We start from the raw sequence: 26,698 nt of genomic DNA on the forward strand, positions 1-26,698 counted from the left end.
ATTTGACAAAAGGTACAGTCTGGAATGAGATGTAGATGTATTCAGATAACAGTTATATTCCCCCTCAATTATATTTACATAACGTTTTTCACTGTACACAGTTGTGTCAAAGCAGTTTTACAGAAAACAAGCTGATGAGGACATCGCAAATGATGACGCAAAGAATGTTTTCATACACAGACTGTGTGTGTGCTCAAAATAAAATGTGCCGATGAGTTTTCAGTTGACAGTAGAGATTAATAAACACAACTGTCAGATTACTTACCAAACACCAAGTGGATACAGAAAAATGGGTCAAATATTCTTAGATTCAGGAGCAAATCTGGGGTACTACAACAGCCCAAACTCTGCAGTGTGCAGCAACACACCTTCAGCATGAGGTTTGAAATAATCATTTCACATCAATATTCAAGATCACACCCTGTTCTAAAGGCCCGTTCACACCAAGAACCATAACTATAACGATAGCTAGCGTCCACAACAGCGGACGATATTGTTCTGTTTATTAGCAGCTGGCTTATAGACCTTATGCGCCAGAGAAACGAGGGCGACGCCATCTTTAGAATATTGTCTTAGAACTTCTGTTTTTGCGGTCGCTCTGTATCTATGGCGCTGCAGCTGTCCAGTAGTAACTAGCTTTTGAAGTGGATTTACTTAACCCTCTGATGGTCTATATTTATGTCTACACTCGTGTTTTTTGGGGTCTCCAGAGACCCCAGACAATAACATTTAATTTTGTAACAAGATAATAGTTTTTTTTTTTTACAAATGTAATTTTATTCTGTTTGTTAATGTTTTTACTCAACATTTGTGCAGTTTTTGGAGAATTTATGATATCTTTTAAATTTCTATAAATAAATAAATAAATATTTATTTAAATAAGCTTTTTACAAAAAAACAGCATTTGATGTAAAATTCACTTTATAAAAGACCCAAATTTCTAACTTTCATTCATGGGGATAACATGGATCATTTTAAATGGTTTAATGTAACATTTATGCCCATTTTTTGGAAAATGCAGTTTTAAAATAAAAAAAATATCACTTTAACCACTAGATGGCCATAGAGCTCCACTATATGCTATTTGCTATTTGACTACCTGAAAGATATCTTTTCACAAGTTGGATTCAGTTGGATTCATATCTAAATATTATAAAATCACAATTATAACAAAAATTAAATATTTTTGTCAAAGTTTAGCATTTTTTGTACTGACAGTTGTCAATAGCCTATAAATGAACATTCAAATCCATAACAAACAGTGGGTGAAAACAATAATTCACACAAATTGTCGCCCTACTGTGAATTTGCTTGACCATTTACAATAGAGATTGATCGCTAGCTGAAACATATGTTGTATTCACCAAAGCTAACGCTGACTGCATAGTTCTAGCTAATTACATCCTTGTGTTGGTTTGGCGAACATGAATTTAGAAAGAAAAATGGATTTACCTGTTCTGCAAAAACAGAGCAACTGAATGTCTGATTGGAAGCCCTTCTGCCGGCGGAGTTCTCGCCACATTTCGAGGGTTTTTCCGATGTAAATTCGGTGTAAGTTCCTTATCCTTGTCCATCTTCTTTACAATTTGTTCATCGGAACGTCGTCTCTTTAGTCGTGTGTCGGCCATAATTCAAACTTCCCTCTTCATGCTTCTCTCTCGTCTCTCCTCCACACCCCCTTCATGTCCACGCGCACTAACAACCACACCCCTCAAATACTTCTTGCCGGTGATTGGCTGGAGCACTGTTTGTTGTGTTTCGTGTTGCGGGTGAGCCCAGTTTGTTTTTGTTGCCGTTTGTGGAGCCTGTGGTGTCTAGAGAGACCGCGTTTTTTTACAGTGTGTTCAGGGGACAGGCAGTTAGCGGATAGTGAGGAGATGTTTGCTGTATGTGACAAAAAATGTTTTGGCCTAAAAAACGCGTGACATCACTTAGAGCACCTTTAATATAAAGTTAACGAAAGTTATCATGAGGATTGTAATGTTTAAAGCAGATGTCTTAACAAATGTCAGTAGACCGGGAAGATTTTAAAACGAGCCGTTCATTCATAAATACGCAAGATCGCTGTGAAAATACAGACCGGAAGTCAAAAGACAACGAGCGCAGCGCTGTAAAGGGGCGGGGCTACACAAGAGGCGTGTGCACTCGTCTAATTTAAACTGGGAAAGCGCGCCGCCGCGTCGCTCATAAACAGTTTGAAAGCGGCTGAAATCACACTAACAAGTATCTTGCGGGTGTCGTCGATGGATATTGCTTTTAGGCTACTGGATAGCATCCTCAATGTCGGATTACTTTAGCAAGGTGATCTACGGTGAATGTGAACATCACGATAACAGCTAAGAGGTGAGTGGAACTTGTTTACAGGACCCGCCGTGGTCACATTTATGCCACAGTCATTTTGCAAACAGGTTATTCGGTCCTTGATGATGCGGAGGTGTTTTTCGTTTATTACATGGCTTGGTTGAATTCTAATAATGCGGTGTGTTATTTCTTGATAACAGACCTGCTGCGAAGGATAACACACCGTTGCCATGAAAAACAGAGCGTTGCTATGGACGTAGGATTCTAACCGTAGAGACGGAACGGACAATTTTCTTTAGCGGAAGCAATACAATCGTTTTTAAATCAATAAACTCCTTTTTAAATCAATATTTTGTGTCAAATTATTGATTTATTTGGTAGGGAGCCATGTAATAAGCGGGATAATGTAGGGCGAGGCGGTTGTTATAGCGAATACAACCCAGCCTGTCGGGGTTCAAACAACAACTAACCAAACAACCAACCTCCGCTTTGGTTGGGGTCCTGATCAGCCTGTCAGGGTTGTATTCGCTATAACAACCGCCTCGCTCTACATTATCCCTTACATGTTGGACAGATCACAATTTTTTAACATGAGATGCAATTTTGCTGGAGGGGTCAAGGTGGCTTATCATGTCAGTGACGTCACGGACCGTTGAAGCTCAAGATGGCTGCTCCCTAGCAACAAAACAACAAACTAACATCACTGTTTCCCCCCTTGTAACTACTTCAGCAGTTTTAAGTGTCCTACCACAAATAACAATGATAACACATCTGTTATATCACCTTTACTTCCTATTTCATTTCAGTTCCCCTTTAAATGCTCAAGCTCATTACAGCAGGCAGGATGGATTCTGATTGGCTTTCAATGTTTTAATCGTTCATCAGCGAAATAAAATCGTTCTGAAAGTGATTCCAATGACGATATAATTTATCTGTGCCGTTATAGTTGTGGTGTGAACTCTGCTACTCTTTTATATTTAGATATCTTTATCATTATAGTTATCGTCCTTGGTGTGAACAGGCATTAAGTGAAGTTTTGTGCCAAAAATGCTTGATTTTGAAGCGGCTTTTTTAGTTACTTGAATCGGCAAGCACAGGATTCTTCTTTTAAACTACTAGCTGTGAAAATATGGCTCCTCTAATCACTTTCTACAATTGAAAGGCATACCACAGACATTTTGTACACATTTGTAACTACTTTTTTGACCTCAAGAAGCATTGGCCTCTAATTTATAACAAGAGAATTTTGAAAACAACAGTTCATAGCAATAAAATGTTATTTCAAATTTAACACAACATATAAATCATTAAAATTCATTAACATAGTTCTTATTTTAATGTGCCCATCGTGTGATGTACCTAGTTGTATGTTAATCGGTCTTTAGCAGTTTAACAGAACACAAGTTATTTGATCAAATTACAGCATGCAAACGATGTATTATCTTACGAGAATGCCAACGATGCATTATATTAACAGGATGAAAATAATGCGTCATCATGACAAAATGCACCCAATACATCAACTTACTAGTCTGGCTATCACCAGAACAAGCTCAGTCTTTTAAGACTGAACATTAGTCTGGGAGTCTGTTCTGTATTTTCTACCGCACAAGAGGCGTGATCGACGGGCAGAGTTCAAATGACTCTGTACGCAATTGGATAGTCCTTCAACCAATCAGACCAGCGATCCGGGTGACGTACTTTGCAGAGCGACACTAAAACTCCAGGCAGGAAATGTGTAACTAAACATGTTGATCAGCGGTTTGCAGAAGCAGTGATGGAGTCAAGCGATTTTTGCAGGTTATGCAAAAAAAAAACACATGAAAGTTAGTGGTATTTACACCCACTCGAGTGAGTTGTTTGCTAAAAAGAAGACATTGAGCATCGTCGAGAGGTTAAAAGGTATTGGACAGAGCCGTAACGCCTCTGGAATTGGATTGGATTAAACCCGCCAATAGCGTGCCAGGTGGATAAGCCAGTTTGTGACTGGTTACCGCAAATTTGTAAAGGAAGCAGCAGAGATAAATGTCCAGGTGTCCAGGATGTCAGACGAAATCAAATCCCAGTTTACCCAGTCTATCAACTTACGCAAACACCATGTAAAACATCCTGATATCGTTGAGCACAGTTTTTCGCAGTTTGTTGGTAATTAAGCTTTACTTATATTCGACACGCTTTGGCTGAATGCGCGATCTGATGACATCACACGGCGCGTCTCTGGCCAAATTCTGTAGAAAACCTGCGGCAATTTCAGACATCTGCAAGCTGCCACAAATATTGTGGAGTTCGCTTGATTTCGCGTTTAATTCTGCGATCGCAAAATCCTGGAGAGACTGAACTGGCATGAGCAGCACGTTACACCAATAGGCTCTATGCACGATCGCTTCCGGTGTTACATCCGGTGCGTCGGAAGCCATTTTTGCATTCGGTGGAGATAATGGTAAATTACACTCGCTGTTCCAGCGCAAGAACTTCCAGTGGTTAACGTGAATGATGTTAACAATATTGTGAGGCAGTAAGCTGTCACGCCTAAGAGTAAGAAAGAGAAGGGCTTTAAATTATATATTTCGAACTACATCGACAACTTTGAGGGTGAGTATTCTCTCATATCATGCGAAATCCGACTAGCAATTCGGTTTCTAAAAATCGTTGTCTCTGTTTCTGAGAAAATGAATTTTATGAAAGTTTTGCCGCTAGTCCACTTCGCTGTAGACCTTATGCGCCAGAGAAACAAGGGTGCCGAATATTGAGAATATTAGAATATATCATCTTTAGAATATTGTCTTTGAACTTCCGTTTTTGCGGTCGCTCTGTATATCTCTATGGCGCTGCTGTCCAGGAGTAAATAGCTCTTGAAGTGGATTTACTTAATGTAAAGTTAACGAAAGTTATCATGAGGACTGTAATGTTTAAAGCAGATGACTTAACAAATGTCAGCCGACCAGGAAGATTTTAAAACGAGCCGTTCATTCATAAATACGCAAAATCGCTGTGAAAATACAGACCGGAAGTCAAAAGACAACGAGCGCAGCGCTGAAAAGGGGCGGGGCTACATAAGGTCTATATGGGTGGTGGTGGCGCAATGGATAAGACACATGCCTTTGGTGTGAGAGACCTGGGTTCGAATCCACTGTGAGACACCAATGTGTCCCTGAGCAAGACACTTAACCCCTAGTTGCTCCAGAGGCGTGCGACCTCTGACATATATATCAATTGTAAGTCGCTTTGTATAAAAGCGTCAGCTAAATGAATAAATGTAAATGTAAATGTATATAACGCGCTATGCGGAAGTAAAGACGCTGGCTGAGATTCTAGCGGAAATACGTCAGCAGCGTTCGTGCATAGAGCGTATTATATTATATATTCTATTTTAGTATGTTAATTATATTATACTATATCGCGACATTTCAAAGATTGATTAATTTAATTTAATGTTTCTGTAAATACCCTATTTTGTTTGTATATGATAACATGTTTATGGGTAATTCATACAGAAAAATGAAATGTAATAATAATTTTTTATAATCAATTTGAATTATTCTTTCTTATATTTAAATGTGAAGTACACGTGTGCATTCTGTGTGCATCTGACTGTGGTGCTGTGAAGTCGTATGACCCGAGATCCTGACGCAGGTGTGGAGGGGGGTGAATATAATGAGGAACTGGTCGCCGGAGCGCATGTGAAGACATGCTAGGTCTGAAACCGCTGGAATAAAGGCTTCATTGAGCACACAGGAATGCAGACTGACGCTGTCTAAGATGTGGATGTGGTTCACATTCCTGAGCCGCCACCACACGCTGCAATGCTGTCATCAAAGAGAAAACATGCTAGAAAACAAGACTTTCAGACAAAAATCCCCAAAGCATTTCAATACCCAAGTCTGCATGTCATTTCCTGCTCAGCATCACTGCTCTACCAATGAAACAGGAGAAGAAATAATAACACGATTAATAATTACCTACTTTAAGTATTCATTCAGGATCCGTTTAGGGTTTAAATATATCAAGTTATTCTTGTTTGCTCAAGTGTAAAGGGAAAATGATAACACTAGTTTTAATTGGGTAACACTTTATAATAACGTTCAGTTGTAAGTCATTTATAAGTGGTTAGGTAATGATGAACTAATCATTTACAAACATTCATAAATGATTAGCAAGTGATATACTAACATTTTATGTATGTTTTGTTAATTCTGTTTCAAGTCATTTACAAGTGATTAGTAAATGATTAACTAATTATTTACAAAACATGACTATGCGTTCATTAATGATTCATAAGTGATGTTAATTATTGTATGTTTTTTTATACATTTTTTAAAAACAATTTATAAAACATTTATGAAACGCATAGTCATGTTTTGTAAATGATTAGTTAATCATTACCTAACCACTTATAAATGACTTACAACTGAACATTATTATAAAGTGTTACCTTTAATGGTAATACATGTATTAAAATGAGTTACAGTACTTCAGAACAACATTGCTTCCTGTGCCAGTTTTTAGACAGATATTGAAGAATATAAAACATCAGCTCAGGCACATGAGAAATGAATCAATGTGCTCAACAGAACAAAACGCATTTGTTTTTTATACTTAATAGGACAACGGGTCCAAAACAGTAACGAATCCCTAAATATTTCTGTTCATATTTACTTATCTCTGCCGTCAGACAATTATAATTCACCAACCAATCGTAATGTGGCAGAACAAGCTCTAATTTCATTGGACACCGTGAAGTGGAATGGTAATTTCCTGATCTTATTCATTTATCGGTTAAAAACTACAAACACTGTCTGTTTAAAGTTTATTAACAAAGGTGAAATAGCTATAAGAAAAAGATAGTCTTGTTTAGTCAGACTGGACAGAAACATTTCAAATGTGAATCGACAACAAAGCACTCCGCAAAACCATGCAGCACCAGAAGTGTGTATATATATATAATGTATTATTATAGCGATAAACGCCCCTTTTTGACATTTGAGCCTGCAGAAGCTTTGAATGAAATAAAATGAGAATAAAAGCTGACAGGAGCGAACACATCCTCGGCTCATATGTATTTGGGCAGTCATGTGCTTTCCTGCTGTGTGTGTATTAGATAAGCATTACATCAGTGTGTTAATAACTCAATCCCCCATGAGCCCCTGGGGCGGCGATCCTGCTGGCTGACTCAGCAGATCTGGCAACAGTCGGGGTTTTTTCCTCGTTTGCCACTGAAGCTCAAATAACAAAGACTGTAAAACCACAACTGTAAAATTCAGCCACAACTGTAACTCTTACACATGAATTTTGAAGAGTTTTATCAGCTTTATCAGTTCCTGTGAAATAATTGCAGAGTTCCTGGTAATGGAGAAGCTGGGAAGCGTGACTCACTTTCACCGTGTCAATGTCACAGAACAATTGGGGATGTTAAGTTGTAAATAATATTTATATTGTTTAATTATGTCTATCGAAAGTGACATATATTACATTTTAATTAAAGAAAAAAATTTGTCACGTTTTTTCTCTTTCCGTTTCATCCCTTGATGTTACTAACGTTCAAAAGTTTGGGGGTCGATCTTTTTTTTTTTCTTAAATCTCTTCTGCTCACCTTCACTTCACACTTTCATCTTCTTTCATTTGATGAAAAATACATCAAAAACAGTAATATTGTAGCCTGGGAAAACCCAGACAAACTTCCGGCAAATTTAGATTTGCTCTGCAAGTAGTCTGGCAAAGAGTCCATTCAAGCCCATTTCTCGAGGCACCAATCAGAAACGTTGGGGCGGGCTTTACATGATGACGATCGCTCTGATTGGTTTTAGGTCTATCCAATTGCGCCCAGAGGCATTTGAGCGACGTCCGTTGGTGACGCCTCTTTGGAAATGAGTTATTAATGAAGCTTTGCCAGACCATAACTCAGTTACTACTGAGAATGGTCTGGTTTTAACCAGGCTAGTAATATTGTGAAATATGATTACAATTTAAAAAAGCTGTTTCTATGTGAATATATTGTAAAATGTAAAAAGCAGAATTTGATACTCCAGTCTTCAGTGTCACATGATCCTTCTAATATGACGAAACATTTCTGGTTATCATCAATGTTGACAGTTGTGCTGATTCATATTTTTGTGGAAACTGATATATTTTGTCCAGGATTCTTGTTGAAAGTTGAAAAGATCAACATTCATTTGAAACAGAAATCTATTGTAACATTAGAAATGTCTTTACTGTCACTTTTGATCAATTTAATGCATCTTTGCATTCATTTATTTAAAAAAAAAATTAAATCTTTCTAACCCCTTTTAAACAGTAGTGCATAAATACTGTATACCATTTTCCTGTTACACATTCCTTGTTTGCATGAATAAAGCCGTTTTTTAATCCAGTGATGTTCACTGGCAGATATCTAGAAGAGCAGGATATATCTGTCAGATAACATGAGTAAACACTGAGGGCAAAACTCACTGGAGGAAGTAAGATAATCTTATTAAATAGTTGTGTTGTTGAATTACACTGAGTATGGATAAGTTTTAATGCATAAATGACAAATTTCAGAACTTTTTCCTAATAGCTTTGCTAACAGTAGCCATTTCATTACAACACACACCGTGAAACAGAGACTGAGAGAGAGTCAATATCCTCAGGGCATAAACTGTGTAGATGTGGACTCATTACAGACACATGTTTGAAGTGAAAGCAGCTTTAATGCTTAATCTAGCAGTATTTGAGGTGTAATGCACGCTCCTTCAACTGTCTTGTAATGAAATGAATTGTAATAGTTGATTTCCCATTTTGAAGTGCATTCTGCATTATTTATTAACTGATGAGAATGAACAAAGTCTCTTTAAATTATGTACCAAACATACAACAGAAAGAAAAGAAGTTCATAATCACAAAGGAAGGAATAGCTTTCATCTTTCATGCTTGCTCTTCACACATCTCAGCTGAAATGCCTACAGATCTGACTATCATGGCAGCGCTCCAAATATTTCAGGTATGCATCGGTCTTTACGGGACTCAGAAAGGCAATGTGGAAGGCAGCTGCTTGTAACTGGGTTGGTTAGGCCGGTGTCACTCGCCCTTAAAGCGAGGAGGACGCTTTTCTCTGAACGCCAGCAAACCTTCCAGCCGGTCTTTGGTCGGGATCACCTAGGAGACAACAGTCGTATCAGAGGAACGCTACAGCTGTGCCGCCTCGAGGGCTAAATATAGTGGCTTTCTGAGTGATCTAGGCCAGCGCTCACTCTCTGCATGAAGTGCATCATGTTAACCTTTGAAACGGCTGATTATATGAAATTAAAGGAATTCTTTTTATATAGCGACTATTTATTTTTGTGTTTATTGATGATGAGGACGGACAAGGAAGAGACAGGAGAGGCGAGAGGGGAACAGGATCGGGAAAGGACCTCGAGCTGGGACTTGAGTTAAAGGAGTAGTTCACTCCAGAATTTAAATTTCCTGATCATTTACTCAACCCCACGTCATCCAAGATATTCATGTCTTTCTTTCTTCAGGCGAAAAAGAAATTGAGGTTTTTGAGGAAAACATTCCAGTTTTTTTCTCCATTTAGTGACTTCAACGGGTTGAAGGTCCAAATGTGAGTTTCAGTGCAGCTTCAAAGTCTCGACACCAGCCGAGGAATACAGGTCTGATCTAGCCAAACCATCGGCCATTAAAAAAACCATTTATATACTTTTTAACAACAAATGCTCGTCTTGCACTAGCTCTGCGATCCTCCACGCATTACGTAGTAAAAGTACAGACCTAGTGTTTACAAAGCGAACGTGCAAAGAATAAGTCAAACACCATTTACAAACAAAATATCTTAAAGCTGCTCTAAGCGATGCTGGGTGACGTCACTTCTTGATGACGTTCGAAGTATTGTCAAACAAAACTCCCTCCTCCTCCTCCTCCTCCTCCTCATCCCACGTCAAGAGAACGTCGTCTCTTTGGTCGTGTGTCGGCCATATCAAAATTCAAGAGAATATAATTGTAAGGGGACTGTCGAGGACATCTCTCCTCTCTCTAACTTCCCTCTTCATGCTTCTCTCTCCTCCACTCCCCACACCCCCCTTCATGTTACCGCCTGACCTTTCCAACATGATTACGTAATGCATGAAGTCGTGGACGTGCACAACGAGCATTTGTGGTTAAAGTATATAAATGTTTTTTTTTTGTTGAAAATGACAGATGGTTTGTCTAGATAAGACCCTTATTCCTCGTCTGGGATCGTGTCGAGACTTTGAAGCTGCACTGAAACTCACATCTGGACCTTCAACCCGTAGGACCCCATTGAAGTCACTATATGGAGAAAAATCCAGGAATGTTTTCCTCAAAAACCTCAATTTCTTTTCGACTGAAGAAAGAAAGACATGAACATCTTGGATGATGTGGGGGAGAGTCAATTATCAGGAAATTTGAATTCTGAAGTGAACTACTCCTTTAATATGTCAGAGCGCCAGCACATGGCTCTTGAAAGGTTTATCAATTATTGGTAAAATATATTTCTCCATGTTGAAAACAAATGGGGTTTTTACTTTGGATCCCAACTATTGTGCTTTATTGTAGAACAGTATTTTGGCTCAAAAAACAAAAGTTAATGCAACAAAATACTATTTTGATTCTCAGATTAATGGGAATTTTCATTGTGTAAACATACCTGAGAATAGCATGCCTCTTCAATAGCTAATCCTGTCTTTAAATCCACCTGGAAAAAACAACAACAACATCATCATCCGACACTAGTTTTGCATCATCCGTTTTCATTTGCAGAATGTTTATATGAACCACAACAACTGTATAAGTCACGAGAGAACTTAAGTCTGATGTGATGTCGAGTGCCCATACAACACACTTTCTTTTCTCCTCGTAGCCGTGGGAACAAACCATCCAATAAACGTGCAAGAGCTCCTCATGACAACACAGAAGAACAGAGACCTACTTTTGTAGGTGACCTTGGCATTTCACAAACACAGAAATATCTGAACTCCTCACTAGAAAAACAACTGAATTGTAAGTAAATGTCCTTTGGCATCAGAGGCTCAATAGAAGCTCTTTCTTCATTTTAACAGCGACAGCTCTTCTAAAGAAGGTCAGATGAAAACAAGCTATTTTGCTTCCTAGTGAAGCATCTTCAAATATAAGGAGTTGTTTTTTTTAACCCAGGCTCATTGGGAAAAACGTGCCTGTGGCAACATTTCTGCAAAATTATATTACGTTGCTGCTTTCATGTTTTGCAACGCTTCCAAAAAGTGAAATGTCCAGTGAGTGACACTAAAAGCATGTTCAGTTTTCTCTGAAACAGATTAACTTGAATTTGAAAATGTTTTATTGTATGTACGGCGGCAGTTCAGAAATTAAATGCATGTTGAGTGATGCTAAAAGGTGAAAATAACGTACCACCTACTAGGGCTGACGGTATATATATAGTTACCGCGGTAAAAAATGTCAACCATAACAGATTTTTTTATTCCGTGTATACCGTGACATGCAAATAAGTGGGCGTGAGTGGGCGTGGTTAACTCAAGTGTGTGAGACTGAGCGAGACGCTGCGAGTTTGCACGTTTGAAACATGGAGAAAGATGAACAGGTACATGAGGAGGACAGAAAGCAATCCCGAGCAGGAGGAAGAACTTGTTATTAAAAGAGGTGCGACATCTGTGGTTTGCAAAATCTGACAAAGACCAGAAAAACGTGATTTGCAAACTATGTAGAGCTAATGTGCTCACTAGCAACGGTAGCACAAGTCATTTGTTTCATCACCTCTAAATGAAACACGCACGTGAATATCATGAAAGCCAAAAGATGTGCCACACATCAAGCGGTCTGTCAACCTCCGATGCTAAAACCAAAACAATGCAGATTTAAACTAGCTTGGCCGAATCATTTACTAAAGGCCTCGCGTATGAAAAAAGCTCAAAGAGATGGAAAGAAATAACAGGCCATTACGATGTATATCTGTAAAGACGTGGCACCAGTTTACACTGTGGAAAAGAAGGGGTTTCGAGACTTGATCAAAACCCTTGATCCGAGATATGTGACACCGAGAATATGTAATATTCATGTTGTTTATCTTGTTAATTAATCTTAATTATAGAGAGAAACATTTTAAAGATGTTTAAATGTATGCTACTAATACTACAGCATGCTTATACATACACCTTTTCCAATGTATCTATCTTAATAGAGAGAGGTGTGAAGGTGCCCCAGGTTGATCGTACAGTTGGGGTCTTCAAGAGAGTCGTGAGTGCCTTCTCAAATACTTGGAAAAGACAGCGTGAACTGGCCATTGCTCAGGCACAACTGGGCTTGCCTGCTCATAAACTCTTCACTGAGACTCCAACCAGATGGGCCTCCAGGCAACAAATGATCGAAAGGATCATAGAGCAGGAGAAAACTCTAACACAAGTCCTGCAAGCTGAGAAAAAGACCAGACATTTAGCTCTGATATGACAGGACATGGATGTTCGTGAATCTGTGAATAAAGCATTAAGCCCTCTTGTGGAGTTCACAGATGCCTTGTCTAGGGAACAGTACGTGAGTGTTTCATACTTGAAACCCGTGCTTCATCTTTTCAATGAGCAGGTTCTGAAGCCACAGGATGATGATACCCAGCTCACCAAGGACACCAAGGTGCGGATTCTGGACTATTTGAATGAGAAATATGCAGACCAATCCACCCAGGAGATGCTTGACAATGGCTTCCCTTCTCGACCCTCGCTTTAAAACCACATATGTAGAAGCAGAGAGAGTGGACTACATGAAGGTCAAGAAGAGTCTTGCATCTGAACAAAGAAAGTCTGCAGAGGGAGTGTCACTGCCACCAGTCGAAGCTGCTGAAGAAATTCCCGCTAAGATAAAGAAGAGGAGTTTGGGCAGCTTCTTCAAAGTAAAATCACGTAAATGCCAAGCTGTCCCTCAGTCAGAGAGAGAGTCCATGGAAATGGAGCTTAACAGCTATTTACAGACAGCTGAAGTTGATGGAGAGGCAAACTCCCTGGAATGGTGGAGGCAGCACAAGGCCAATTTTCCACGAGTGGCCAGCCTGGAAAAAAAATATCTCTGCATCCCTGCCACAAGCGCCCCATCCGACCAGGAATATCATCACATGCCGCAGATCAGCACTGAAACCGGAGACAGTTGACCAGCTTGTATTCCTTGCTCACAATTTGTAATTGTTTTGATTGAGATTCTCAAAACATATTATTACAAATTACAAATTGTGAGCAAGGAATAGTTTCCTTCAAGTCTTTACATATTTATATTTTCTGCAGTATTTTTTTCCCAGTTACTTAAGTGTTATTTATTTTATAGCTGTGAGAAGATTACTTGAGGAAAGTTATAATAATAAGGTCTGTCCACATCAAACTGTGAAATGTGGAATACTGTGAAATTTGTTATATTATGGTTCATCTAAATGTTGTTTCTTTCATTTACTATATTTATCAAGTTCCAAATAAAAGAAAAAATTATCAAACAAGGTGAAGTACTTTTCATTTGTAAAGTATTTAAGTTTACTTAATATATAAAGCCCTATTTGTCGAATTTGCAGAAAAACGACAAATAAATAACTATATCGTGATGTATATCGTTAACGTGAAATATAATTTTGGTCATATCGCCCACCCCTACCACCTACACTAAACCTGACTGATAGTGTTAACAAAAGCAAACGAGAGATAAAAACCTTTGCTGAATCAAAAATGGCGCTTTAGTTTGCTGCTTTAAGTCTTTGAGCTCTTTTGTCATGACTGGTGCTTCATGGGACTCGACAAGTGCAATGCTGTACCAGGTGAGAAAAGCCACGCATGTGGAGCTAACCATGTGATACAAACATCAAAATGTGTTGGTTTACAAAGGATGTAGGGATGCACTGATATGAACATTTTGGCCGGTACCGATAAATCTTTCTATATGAAAGCCGATAACCGATATATTGGCTGATAAATCTAAATTCAAATTTTTATATCATTTTTGAGAGCCTGGTTACTAAAACAAAAGTCTCACCATTAATAGCCATGTCTCAAACACACAATTATAATGTTCTCATTATAATTTGATGTAGTCTATATGACAGACTTGCGCTGCACGTGTTGCACTTTACTGTATTTTCCTTTTTTGAAGTGATTCTAATCATATTTCAAGCAAATGAAACCCATCATGGTGAACAGTGCACATCTGAAGTGTCTCAGCTGAAGGAAACAATACATTATTTATCGGCTTTAAGATATCGGCCAAATTCATTAAAAATGAACATATATTGGCCGATACTGATATGGTGGCCGATATATCGTGGATCCCTAAGAGGATGTGCTATGGTAAAAGTGCAAAAGGTCATAACATATTTCCATGTGATTCCTTGCACAACACTACGCCCTTATTAATTAATAATCTGCCCCTGTAATCATAATTTGTGTAAAAAGGAATAAACGTTGTTGGTGTTTTACTGCCTCTAGTGTTCATTTTAACTAGCCTGGAAATCCAGACCTAAATCTAAAAGATGAGTGGTCTGGCGTCGACTAATGAAAGTCGGCCAGCTCGAGGGGCGGCACCAAGCATGCATTTGAAAATCTCACTGCATGCAATTGGATTACACTACGACCAATCAACAAGCCCCATACGCTTAGCTACCAGCAGAGCTAACTGGTAGATTATACTCTTAGCGTATCCGGTCGGCAAAACAGCAAAAATGCCCTTCTTGCAAAGGAATGATTCGAGCGGCGTCTTCTGTTCCTGTTTTAGATAAAAAGCCAAGTCTAACTCGTTCATTGTAGCGGCCAAAGCCGTTTCAAACAACTGGTGTCCATCCATAGCCATCTTGCAATGTTTACTAATGACTTCGACGTCACAGCGCTGTCGTCATCTCGCCTCTGTCGCCATCTCGTTATCTATATCAGATAACCCGATGTGATTGGTGCAGCTCAGATCGAGGGGCATATTTAAGGAGCATCATTACTCGACACCAGAGTAACTCGCTGAGCAAATTCAACTTGTGCTCTCGTGAGAACTCTGGATTACCAGGGTACCTTTTAGCTGGAAACTGCAGTGCATTTTATGTACAGGTACGTTTTAGGAGTTTTGCTAACATGTAGATAGAGGCACGTTTTCCAATGAGCCTGTGTTAGCTTTCTTCCTCTTTTAATGACGTCCACAGAAAAGATGAGGACACTACTTCCTAAAGGACGTGCGGTGTTGATAGGCTGGCCTCTGGGGTCAAGGTAATGTCATGAAGCAGACACTCTCTTTGGTAACTCGGATCTGCACGACTTCACGTACAAACACTTTTACTGGTAAGCATATACATGCTGAGAGATGGACGTAGGTATTGTAACAGATGTATATCAGCTGCATCATATAGTATGTCTGTTCTTATACGTTTGCTCACGAACAGCAGGGAAAAGTAGGATTATTTAAAGGGGACCTATTATGCCTCTTTTCTCAAGATGTAATATGAGTTTCAGGTGTCCCCAGAATGTGCCTGAAGTTTCAGCACAAAATACCCCACAGATCCTTTATTATAGCTTTTCCAGTTTGCCCCTATTTGTGTGTGTCCCTTTAAATGCAAATGAGCTGCTGCTGCCTTTACAGCTCGTGCTTCGGAGACTCTGGCAACAACAAAACTGGAGAATCTCACGCAGCAAATATGTCAGAAATTGTCAATAGCGTGTTCAACCTTACATGTTCGAACCAGAGTTGGACACTGATGGAGAGACTCAGGGAGAAGTTACAACTTTTAGAAAGCAACTGGACGTTACTGAATAGTAAGTGGATCAATGAACTATTGGAGTTAGTTATACTCCACAACATTATTAGTTGTTGTGGAGTTAAGTTGATTCAACTCATCGACTAGCATGTACCGTAACGTTAATATAAAAATCTTCCAGACACAACATTTGTGCAAATCCATCGTTAAACTGACCCTTGTTTGTGAAGCTGTCCGGCATAAAATGATTTGTGCAAATATATAACACTAACGATTTTCTTCAGCACATTTCCTTCATAAATTAAATTTAGCCACAGTGTCCTCAGTGGGTCAGATGCCGGGAGTCTATAGAGACCGTTATGAGTCTATAGAGACCCTTCAGTGTTATCTAATTTTAGACCAGTTTCTCATCTGCCTTTTCTGTCAAAGGTTTTGGAAAAAGTTGTTTTTATACAGTTGCAAGCCTTTATGCAGAAAAATTCTTTGCTTGAACAATTTCAATCTGGTTTTAGATCACGTCACAGTACTGAGTCTGCACTGCTCAGAGTACATAATGATATTGCCGTGTCTGTGGATGCCGGGAATCCTGCTGTTTTAGTGCTTTTGGACCTCACAGTGGCGTTTGATACGGTGGACCATGCAGTCTCCCTCTCTCGCCTTGAGCATTGTGTAGGCATTCAAGGTTTGGCACTTCAATGGTTTAGCTCCTATTTAGCAAATAGGAGCTTCTCTGTTATGATTGGTGAATGCTCCTCATCAGCTGCTCCTCTTTCTTGTGGGGTACCCCAGGGTTCAATTATTGGCCCAATCTTGTTTTCTTTATATATGTTGCCATTAGGGAGTATTATAGGAAAGCACAACCTGTCCTTTCACTGTTATGCTGATGATTTGCAGATTTATTTGCCTTTAAAACCGAATGATAGTGTCGCACTAGACCCCCTACTTAATTGTATTAATGATATTAAGTTATATTAATTTAAACAAAGCAAAAACTGAGTGTATCATCTTCGGTAACCCAAACGGTTCAGCGGTGAGTTTCGGGGCTCTGGCTCCATACCTTGAGCCTGCTGTCAGAAATTTGGGGGTTACTTTTGATTGCAACATGAAATTTGACAAGCAAATCAGCAATGTTGTCAAAATGAGTTTTTTGCAGCTTCGTCTTCTAGCTAAAGTTAAGCCTTTTCTTAAAGGAGCTGTATGTAGTTTTCAGCGACCTCTAGCGGTGATGTTTCAGATTGCAACCAATAAGTTTACAAGCGCGTGCTCTTGCGCGTCCGTGCTCGAATTTATGAGCGAGCACTGTCTGTGGGTACCGGCCAGACTGAGACGCAACACACCGGAGAAAGCATCCCAACAACATGCTGGAAACTCAGGTAAACTCCCACTGCAACGTTACAATAATAGGCTAATTTTATCAGCTTGACGTTGAACTAATGCTCCATGCTCGTACCATGATAAGTATGGAACCCTATCAACCGTGCCGAATTTTGCCACTGCAAGCACCACTTCACATTTTCTTCAGGAACTGTACATTCTAGGTTTGTAGATAAGGTTTCTCCATGATTCAAATGCCCTGCCAATGTTGATCCGTGTTTTTTCACCCGAAGTTCACCCGAAGTTCATCCGATTCACGTCTGGCCTTACGAGCTTCAGCAGAAAAAACTTTTTTTTTGGTTTTTTATCAATATGTGGAGTTTGTGTTGGAGTCTGTGACGTGTTGTGCTGGGAGCAGGTCGTTTCTTAGTGTTATCAGACATGTCATAAGTTGCATAATTCATAAGTCCATGTCATAAGTTGCAGTGTCGTCGCTGTTGAGTGCAAAGTCAGTAGGCTAGACGAGGCGAGAGGCTCGGGGGCGAGCATGCAGGTGACGTCACTGTATTTCACGGTAAATCCGACCCGGCACCTTCACATAAAAATAAGAATACTTGCTTTCAGAGGTAATAGCAAAACCCGCAAAGTGGATCATTTTAATGTGAGATTACAACCCTTTCACACACAGGCAATAAAAAAAAGGATTTGTTTTAGTAAAAAAAATACATACAGCACCTTTAACAGGCATGATCTAGAAAAGGTGATTCATGCTTTTATTAGTTTGTGGTTGGATTATTGTAATGCTCTTTATGTTGGTTTAAATCAAAACTCCATTTCACAACTTCAACTTGTGCAAAATGCTACTGCTCGGTTTTTAACAAATACATCTAGGCGTGCACACATCACTCCCGTTCTCTACACTTTTCATCGGCTTCCAGTGCAGTTTAGAACAGATTTAAAAAATTTGTTGTTCGTTTTTAAGGCCCTAAATGGCCCCGGAGTACTTCACTGAGATTTTAACCCTGCGTGAGCACAGCCGGTCATTACGGTCTTCAAACCATCTGGTTTTAGAAGTCCCAAGGTCGAAGTATAAGCGTTAGGGCGTTTGCAGTTGCTGCCCCGAGACTCTGGAACAAGTTATCCCCTGATATTCGTACAACTGCAGATGAAACTCTTTTTAGGTCTAAACTCAAAACCCATCTGTTTAGAATGGCTTTTAATACGCAGTAGTGGTGTGATAATTTCCTTTTTCCGGTTTCTTTTCAACTTTTTCTTTTCTTTTTTGATTTTACTGTTATATGTATTTATTGTATGATATGTTGTTTTATTTTATTCTATGATGTGAAACACTTTGGATACCTGACGGTTGTTGTAAAGCACTATACAAATAAATGTTGATTGATTGATTGATTGATTGATTGATGTTCGCTGGTACATCCAATAACAGAACATTTGTAATGTTTTTTGGCGCAGACATTGTGTATCTCCAGCTGCTACAGCGAGGAAACAGAAGTGGCGACTGCCGCGGCTCACTCGGGGTGGGATCTATGCTAATAGGGCAGATCATTAAGAGTAAGAGGACGGGGAAATCTGGAACCACTCATTTGGAGACACTGTTTATGATTTATGGGGATTATATAAAAAAGGAGTGGGTGGATTTACCATTATAGGCTGGTTTGTTTACACACACTGTAGACACACATCAGTGTTCAAACACCTTATTAAAGTGAATTTTGCATAATTGGTCCCCTTTAATAGTCATGGTAACATATCAAAATAATGATCAACTTTTAAAATGCTTCCAGTCTCTTTTTTTTTTACATCAAAGGAATTTTCTTCAACCAAAACTCTACGGTATTTTGGCAAACATTCAAGTCACTTGGTAGAAGATGCCAACACAGATTGCCTCAATCTCACAAACCAGGAAGAAAACAGCTCTTTATTTTTTACCAGATAAGTCAGTACAATGTGCAATCTTACCTCTATTCCCTGGTCGATTGCCAACTTCGCCATTCTCATCGCAATTGGCCCCTTGAAGAGAACAATCATCAAACCTTCATTAGAACAGTGTACAGTGAAAAACTGTTGAAGCTGAATGAACGAGCATGGCAGTTCATACCTGAGGGATGAATTCACGGGCCAGATCCAGAGCTCGCAAATACGCAGCATCTCCACTGGGATTCTGCTCCACTGCATGATTGACTAGGCCGAGCGTCTTGGCCTCTTCGCCGCTCAACACCCGCGCCGCAAATATCAGCTCTTTAGCTACGGACACTCCTACAGTTCGGGGCAGGCGCTGAGTTCCCCCTACAGCCAGAACAATAATCTCATATTAATCTGTGACATTCAATCAAATTCAAAGCATGTTTGATTATGGGGTTAGTAAGATTTTTGAATGTTTTTGTTCACCAAGGCTGCATTTAATTAAACAGTAATACTGTGAAATATTACCACCATTGGTGGTGGTGGCGCAATGGATAAGAAACATGCCTTTGGTGTGAGAGACCTGGGTTCGAATCCACTGTGAGACACCAATGTGTCCCTGAGCAAGACACTTAACCCCTAGTTGCTCCAGAGGCGTGCGACCTCTGACATATATAGCAATTGTAAGTCGCTTTGGATAAAAGCGTCAGCTAAATGAATAAATGTAAATGTAAAAATTTATAATAACCGTTTTCTATGTGAATTTTTTCTTCTTCCGGTGATGCAAAGCTGAATTTTCAGCATCATTACTCCAGTCTTCAGTGTCACATTATTATTATGAATGTTGAAAACGTCATATTTTTGTGAAAACGATGATAATCTCTTCGAATCACTACCTTCCAAAGACATACCAGCAAAACTCAATGCTCAAGTTCTCTGATCGGCTAAACTATAGTGTCAGATTCTTCTCTTTTTTTTGTTTGCGGTGTCTAGGGCTGTCAAAGAGAAAGATGCAACTTCTCAGGATGCCTTTTGTTGATTCTCTGATTTCAGAAAAACGGAAAACAACATCTTTTAAAGTGTTCGAAAAACTCGCCATTTGGCCACAGTTAAAGTTGGAAAATAAAGCAAAAAGTGAGTGTGGGAAGCTGATGAGGAGTGAGAACAGGAGCAGTTAGTTGTATTGTGCTTCAATGGTGTTAACACTATCAAAAAATACACATTGTAATTCACAACTGCAACAAAAGGCTGCATCTTAGTTCTCCATACACAACTCCAGAAACTCATGTTATAAACATTTGTTGCACACAAAATATTTAAATGTGCTGGTCATTCATTGAAAGTGTTGTGGTTGAGGACAAACCTCATGGCCTGTGTTTTAGCATGGTATCAACTGTGCAGCCTGAGCTTTTTTGTACAAAATTGTACAAAACGAAGCTAATTGATTTACAATGAGTCTTGAAAATGACCACTCGCTGCATCCATGCTCCTAGGAGCCTTCATTTATTTCAATTTACACAAAGATTTTTACTACTTAAACTAAACTACACTATTTCAGCGGGCAGTTAAAGTCACAATCCACGTACAGAAATGGAGGTAATTATGGTCACTTCAATGCAAATCAACAGAGACAAGGAAAATTGTACAAACCATTTTTTATTCAATTCAGAACAGCAAAATAAACTGAAATTGCCAGCAGACAAATGAAGGCACAACAAGTTTGTGCGTGCGTGTGTGTGTGTGTGTGTGTGTGTGTGTGTGTGTGTGTGCGCGCACACCCTTGTTTGAGAATCTGAAGCTGTGCTTAAGACAGCTTATGACTTTACAGTTTTTAAACAAACAATAGCAAGAATTTTATCTATTCAACAGCCGGAAATGAATTTCATTGATATCTAGGTCCCGTATGTTGAAAACATTTGACTTGTTTTGCTAAATGGCATAGACATGGCAAGTGATAAGATCAAGTTATAGTTAAGGGCAAACTGTGTCTTTTTTTTCCAATTCTATTCCAAACTTCTTAACCGATAGAAATTAAACAATAACTACAGTATAGAGCTCAAAATGACCAGAGTTGTCAAGGTCAAGGAAACAAAACAAATAAATAGCAGAATAAAATCATATTAAAAGTAGATCAAGTGACGTCTGTCAGAAAATAAGGACACTTTATGAGCGCTACATTTAAAGTCTTGTGATAAATTTCAGTTTGTTCTTCACACAAACAATGATATTTGCATCTGCATTCAGACTGCAAAATGCCACTGGTTCACAACGCCAGTGGTTTGTATGAGTGGCGTAACTGAAGTTTGTGATACAGTATGTTGCCTAAAATGGAGAAAGTTTTGGTGGATGGGAATTTGAATCTGGCTATCGGCTTCAGGAGACTTGGAATATACTAATTCTATTACAGTATATAGTTGGAGTACTAGTCAAATTGACTAATTTATGGTTCTTTCTGTGGTGTGTTTTTTGGAGTTGAGAGACTTGACCTATTGTTGTATGGAAAAGAGCCTTTTAAACTTTCCTAAATTTTTGAACAACAGACAGGTTTGGAAAAACATGACAATGAATAAATGTTTTAATGTGCAGAGTCAGCTATAACTCAGCCATTTACATGTTGATTTCCTGAAGAGTGTAAACCAGGGGATTCAAACATACGGCCCCGGCCTGCGGGATGATGTGAACAAATAATAGAAAATAGAGATGCACCGGTCAACCGGGGCACAAGTCGGAGCGGTTTTAAGTTTTATTTTGGCCGATCTCTATTCTGGACCTGCACAAAAACTGTTTTGCAATTATTATTTCCCAAAATGTAATTTGTGTGGGAAATATGACAAAGTTTGTAAACAGGACGTTGACACAGGCCAGAGATGGGACACGCTGAAGATGGACACAAAGACAACACAGACGCTCAAGCAGAGCCAAGACTGTCCCAGACACAGAAAGCTCGCCGTTTCTGTAGGAACATAGGAGGTATAGGAAGAAAAAATGGTGGTAGGGGTTTATATGAATATCTATGAAGGGAACTGTCTTCAGAATAGTTTCGATAGCATGTCCTTGTCCTCTTACCTCCGTATAAAGTAGTGTTTACACATGCAACGCTGCTTTGTGTACAGCGCTAAACAAGGAAACGCTATATTGCTGCTGTTTCATAAGCGCCACCTACTGGCAAAAGGGTGAATTTGCATTTTTATTCAGTCCGTCAGCTGTTTTTGGTTCGTGCATGTGTCTTCTAGAGTAATTATAGCATCATTTAATTAAAACAAAAGTCAGACCATTCCGTTTTTGCGTAAAATCTTTAAGTTATACCATCTAATTTAAACAACTGTTCGTGCTGCATCTGTGCATCATCTGTGCATCATGATGCAAATGTGGTTGCCTCTAATTTCAAATGTCTACAGATTTTGTTTTTTTACCAGTGGCCTGTTGCAGGGCAAATAAACAACAAACAAATTTCCTAAAAGAAAAAATAGATCGGAATCAGCCATGAAAAATCTAAATCTAATAAAAAAAATTAAATAAAACATTTTAAAAAAATGTATAAAATCTTTTCACGATAAAAAAAGCAGTTTTCACAGAGCAGTGTGTTTTTCTAGTTTTATCAGTTTGTAGTTTGTAAGGTTCATATCAACGTAGGCCAATTGTCAGCGGTTTAAACATGTTGGATGGTTTATTTATTCCCGCATCTGGCCCTCATCCTAACATGAGATTGACAACCCTGATCACTGTAGGGCTTTGGAAAGCTGTCTTCATATTATTCGAATCAATATTTATCATTTCAAAGACAACTTGCATTCATAATCTTTGAATCATGAATCTTTTCTTGAGAAATTTGCAGTTATGGCATGTAACCGCAACTTACAAGGACAGGTTCCTTTCACAATTGTAATCAGGCCATCTCTTGACTCCGTTGCACAACTCTTGCACAACTCGAGATCTTGTGTGAGAAAGATGTTTACACATGAAAGCGCAGAGACGTGTTGCATAAGTGCTCACTAATAAAGCAGTTCACAACCCTCCACGGGCCACTGCCACCTCTATTCATCTCTTTATTCATCTCGTTTCTGTCGTCGGTCTCATCTTTCTTAAACACTCTCAAACTCACACGGTTAGATCTGACCCACTTTAATTCAAGTCACATCTTCCAATAAGGCCGATCGTTACAAACATACAAACACAACCATGAGCAATGACAAGATCTAGTTACACTGCAATCCTCTCATTTCATTAGTCATCATTCTGTTTCACAGACAAAACTATTTCTTTGGCTTCCAATTAAATAGTTTTCATGATAATTGTTGATGTTAGAGAACTTCAGTCACAGATGAAAAATCGCAGATCAAATGCGTTTCATGCATTAGTGAATTTTTTTAGACTAAACTCCAAACAACAGTTTGTTACGCGGCGGAGATTTAGCAAGAAATTCAGGGAAATTATTGCATCACATCAGTCCTGGCTTGTGAGAAAGTGGCCTTTGCCTTTATACAATGCATTTACAACACCAACCAGAAAAAGAAAAAGAAAAAAAAAGAAAGAAGAAGATTACCATAAACGGTGTCAACACGCTGAAGAAAGACTAAGGGCAAAGAGTGTGACGGAGGTCAGCTCGGGGTTGTTTTGAAATCAAGCAGAGGCTGGTAAGTGTTACACATTTCATTCCAAGAAACCGGAGAGGCCGTCAAGAAAGAGCGTCACAGTCAAACATGTGCTCGAGTTCCTGGAAGGGCTACACAATCCCTGCAACCTTTAATCTAATCTTGTCAAATTTGACAGGGGCGAGAGACTGCAGATGCATGGACTAGGCGTAAACAGTGAAGCGATCCCACTTCTACTTTCAAATAACATGTACATTTTACGTAGAATATTTTTGTTTTGCTTTGGGGTCTTGAGTAACAGCCCATAATAAGGGCCTAATTCCTGGAAAGAAACTAATTTCTTTGTACAAATGATGGGTCTCATTCATCAAACGCATGCAGAGTGCAACTGTGCAAATGATTCTTATATAAACGGCAGCATTTAGGCTTGGGATTAAGGAATGAAGCCCAAACCTGGTAAATACCGATATTCTAAAATGTGTTTTTTATTGATAAATGTGCACAGACTCTTATTTAACTACTGAGTTATGCCACACAAACACACTCTTTTAAAGATAAAGATAAGTTACAAGTTTGTCTTTCATGCCATGAGAAAATAAAACGTCAACAAGCACACACACACACACACACACACACACACACACACACACACACAAATCATCTACTGTAACACTCCCAACCCATTTAACTGGTATCACTGCTTTTCGCAAGGTGAAAAGTGAAGGTGAGTCATTTATGTCATATGTCTGCACATTTATCTAGGCCTATTCCCCTGTCCTGGGCTGACCTTCTGTTCCTCCTCATTCCCAGCACAGGACAGGAAGTATGAAGAACTATGAAAATAAGCAAGTGAAGTGGATCTGCCCACCTACAATATTATGACTTAGAGAGAAAGTTCATCTGAAAATCAAAATTGTCATCAAAACTTAGTAACATTTTACAATAAGGTTCCATTTGTTAACAGGGCCTGAATTTCGGCACGCAATTGCGCGTAATTTGACACATTCCTGGGGGTTTCGCGATTATAAGGCCAGATATTCCCGCAAACATTTATGCAGTGGCATGTTGGTTAGATGATTGAACGAATCCAAACAGATTATCAGAGCAAATCAGCTATTTGAAAACTTTCTGTGACATGTTATTTCACAAAAAGTGCGAGTGATTCAGCTGTGCCTCATCTTCTCTCTCTCTCTCTCTCTCTCTCTCTCTCTCTCTCTCTCTCTCTCTCTCTCTCTCTCTCTCTCTCTCTCTCTCTCTTGCTCTTTTTCTTAAAATCCGCAAATTGCTTCACATTAGGGTTGGGAATCGAAAATCGATTCCAATTCAGGATTCGGATACTTGTTATAAAATTACAATTTCCTACAGTGCATGAATACTGAATTGATTTTTCTTTTGTTTCTTCTTGCACTTGAACAGACAAATACACACAAAAATGATGTCAAAACATTCCTGTGAACACAGTGGGGTATGACATGAGTGAATATAAAAATGAGCTCTTAAAGTGACAGCAGCCTAATACACCTGCTGCCGTCTGTGTCATTGACGTTAATCAAACAACAAAAGACAACGAAAATCATTGATCTTGACTAAAATACTTTTGCAATTAGGGCTGGGTATTGACACAAATTTCACAATTCGATTTGATTTCGATTCACAAGCTTATCGATTCGATTAAAATTGAGAAATCAATACTTTTTTACCCAGCCCTATTTGTAACTTTAATAAGGATCAATCTATATTTTATTTATAAAAAGAAAACTATGCAGTATTATTTTACATTTGATTTCAATTTTGTACTATTGCTAATTTTGCACTTTCTTTGTAAATTTGATCTTATTGTATTACTGACTGAATACTTGTCTTTAATAATGTTTTAACATGTATATTTGTTAGTCTAGTTTATTAGTTGTTCTTTAGGCTGCTGATTTTGTCCACTCAGCTGCAACAGACAAGAATAAAGATGTTTGGTATCTACAATATGTTTGACTTTTTTTTGTTGCCATATTGGAATCGAAACTGGGATTTGATAAGCAGAATCAGAATATTGGAATCGAAATTGCTCAAATTCAAACGATCCCCAACCCTGCTTCACATCACCACATCGCGTCTGCTCTGCAAGCTGCGTTACAAGACATCAGCTCACGTTTCAGGACAGTTGAGGGAATTGTCACTTGCCAATTCAGGACAGTGTTGCATCATCACTAAAGTTTATCATTTGCACGTCATTTTAAGTCTTAAACATTTACGCAATTTTAAACTTGTGCGCTCTCAGCCAAAGCGCGCGCATGTAACGCGTCTCTCAAACAGATCGCGAGTGTCAATCTGAGTTCTTTTTCGTGACGTATTGCGCTTAGACACACAAAATTATGTCAAAATGCCCGTCTTGGCGAGTATTCACGCAAACACAGTCAGTCATATCTTAAGTGAATGTAAACAAATGAGAAAGACAGTGCTTTTAAATCCGTGCTGAAAGAAAGCTTAATATATCTGCTGCTGTCTATCATCAATGTTAAACAAACAACCAAAGAAAGAGAAAATCACTCACTTCTCTTGACTGAATAACTGTATAGATTAAATATAGATGATTCCTTATTAAAGTTAAGACTATGCAGAGATATTTTATATTTCATTATTATTCAATTTCTGTGGTATTTCTTACTGTTAGACCCATCTGAAAAATGTACAGCACTGTTTAATTTCATTTGTTTCTTTATTCTATTGTATTTATTTGTGCTACTGCTTGTAGTCTCTGTATTTGGTCTTGTTTTTAACTCTCTCTAAATTCAGTTCAAAGTTTGAAATCAAGTGTGTAAGCTATTGCAACAAAATTACCCCAAAAACACAAATACATTGAGCAAACATTTAGGTAACATCTTTTTTAAAA

At 38.7% G+C, this 26,698-nt stretch overlaps 1 protein-coding gene across 1 annotated transcript in view; it reads right to left on the bottom strand.

Annotated features, from left to right (window-relative positions):
- Positions 1–8,967: 8,967 nt before the first annotated feature.
- auh (AU RNA binding protein/enoyl-CoA hydratase) overlaps positions 8,968–26,698 on the bottom strand; it is a 46,826-nt gene continuing 29,095 nt past the window's right edge. Inside the window, exons 7-10 of the mRNA XM_082156866.1 lie at positions 19,419–19,606; positions 19,280–19,330; positions 10,943–10,990; positions 8,968–9,432 (exon numbers count right to left, since the gene is read on the bottom strand). Of these exons, the coding sequence (XP_082012992.1) occupies positions 9,355–9,432; positions 10,943–10,990; positions 19,280–19,330; positions 19,419–19,606 (365 nt within the window). The 3' untranslated portion in view covers positions 8,968–9,354. The remainder of the gene's footprint in view (positions 9,433–10,942; positions 10,991–19,279; positions 19,331–19,418; positions 19,607–26,698) is intronic.

The sequence above is a fragment of the Leuciscus leuciscus genome, assembly GCF_965113295.1.
Source record: "Leuciscus leuciscus genome assembly, chromosome: 24".
Classification (NCBI taxonomy): domain Eukaryota; kingdom Metazoa; phylum Chordata; class Actinopteri; order Cypriniformes; family Leuciscidae; genus Leuciscus; species Leuciscus leuciscus.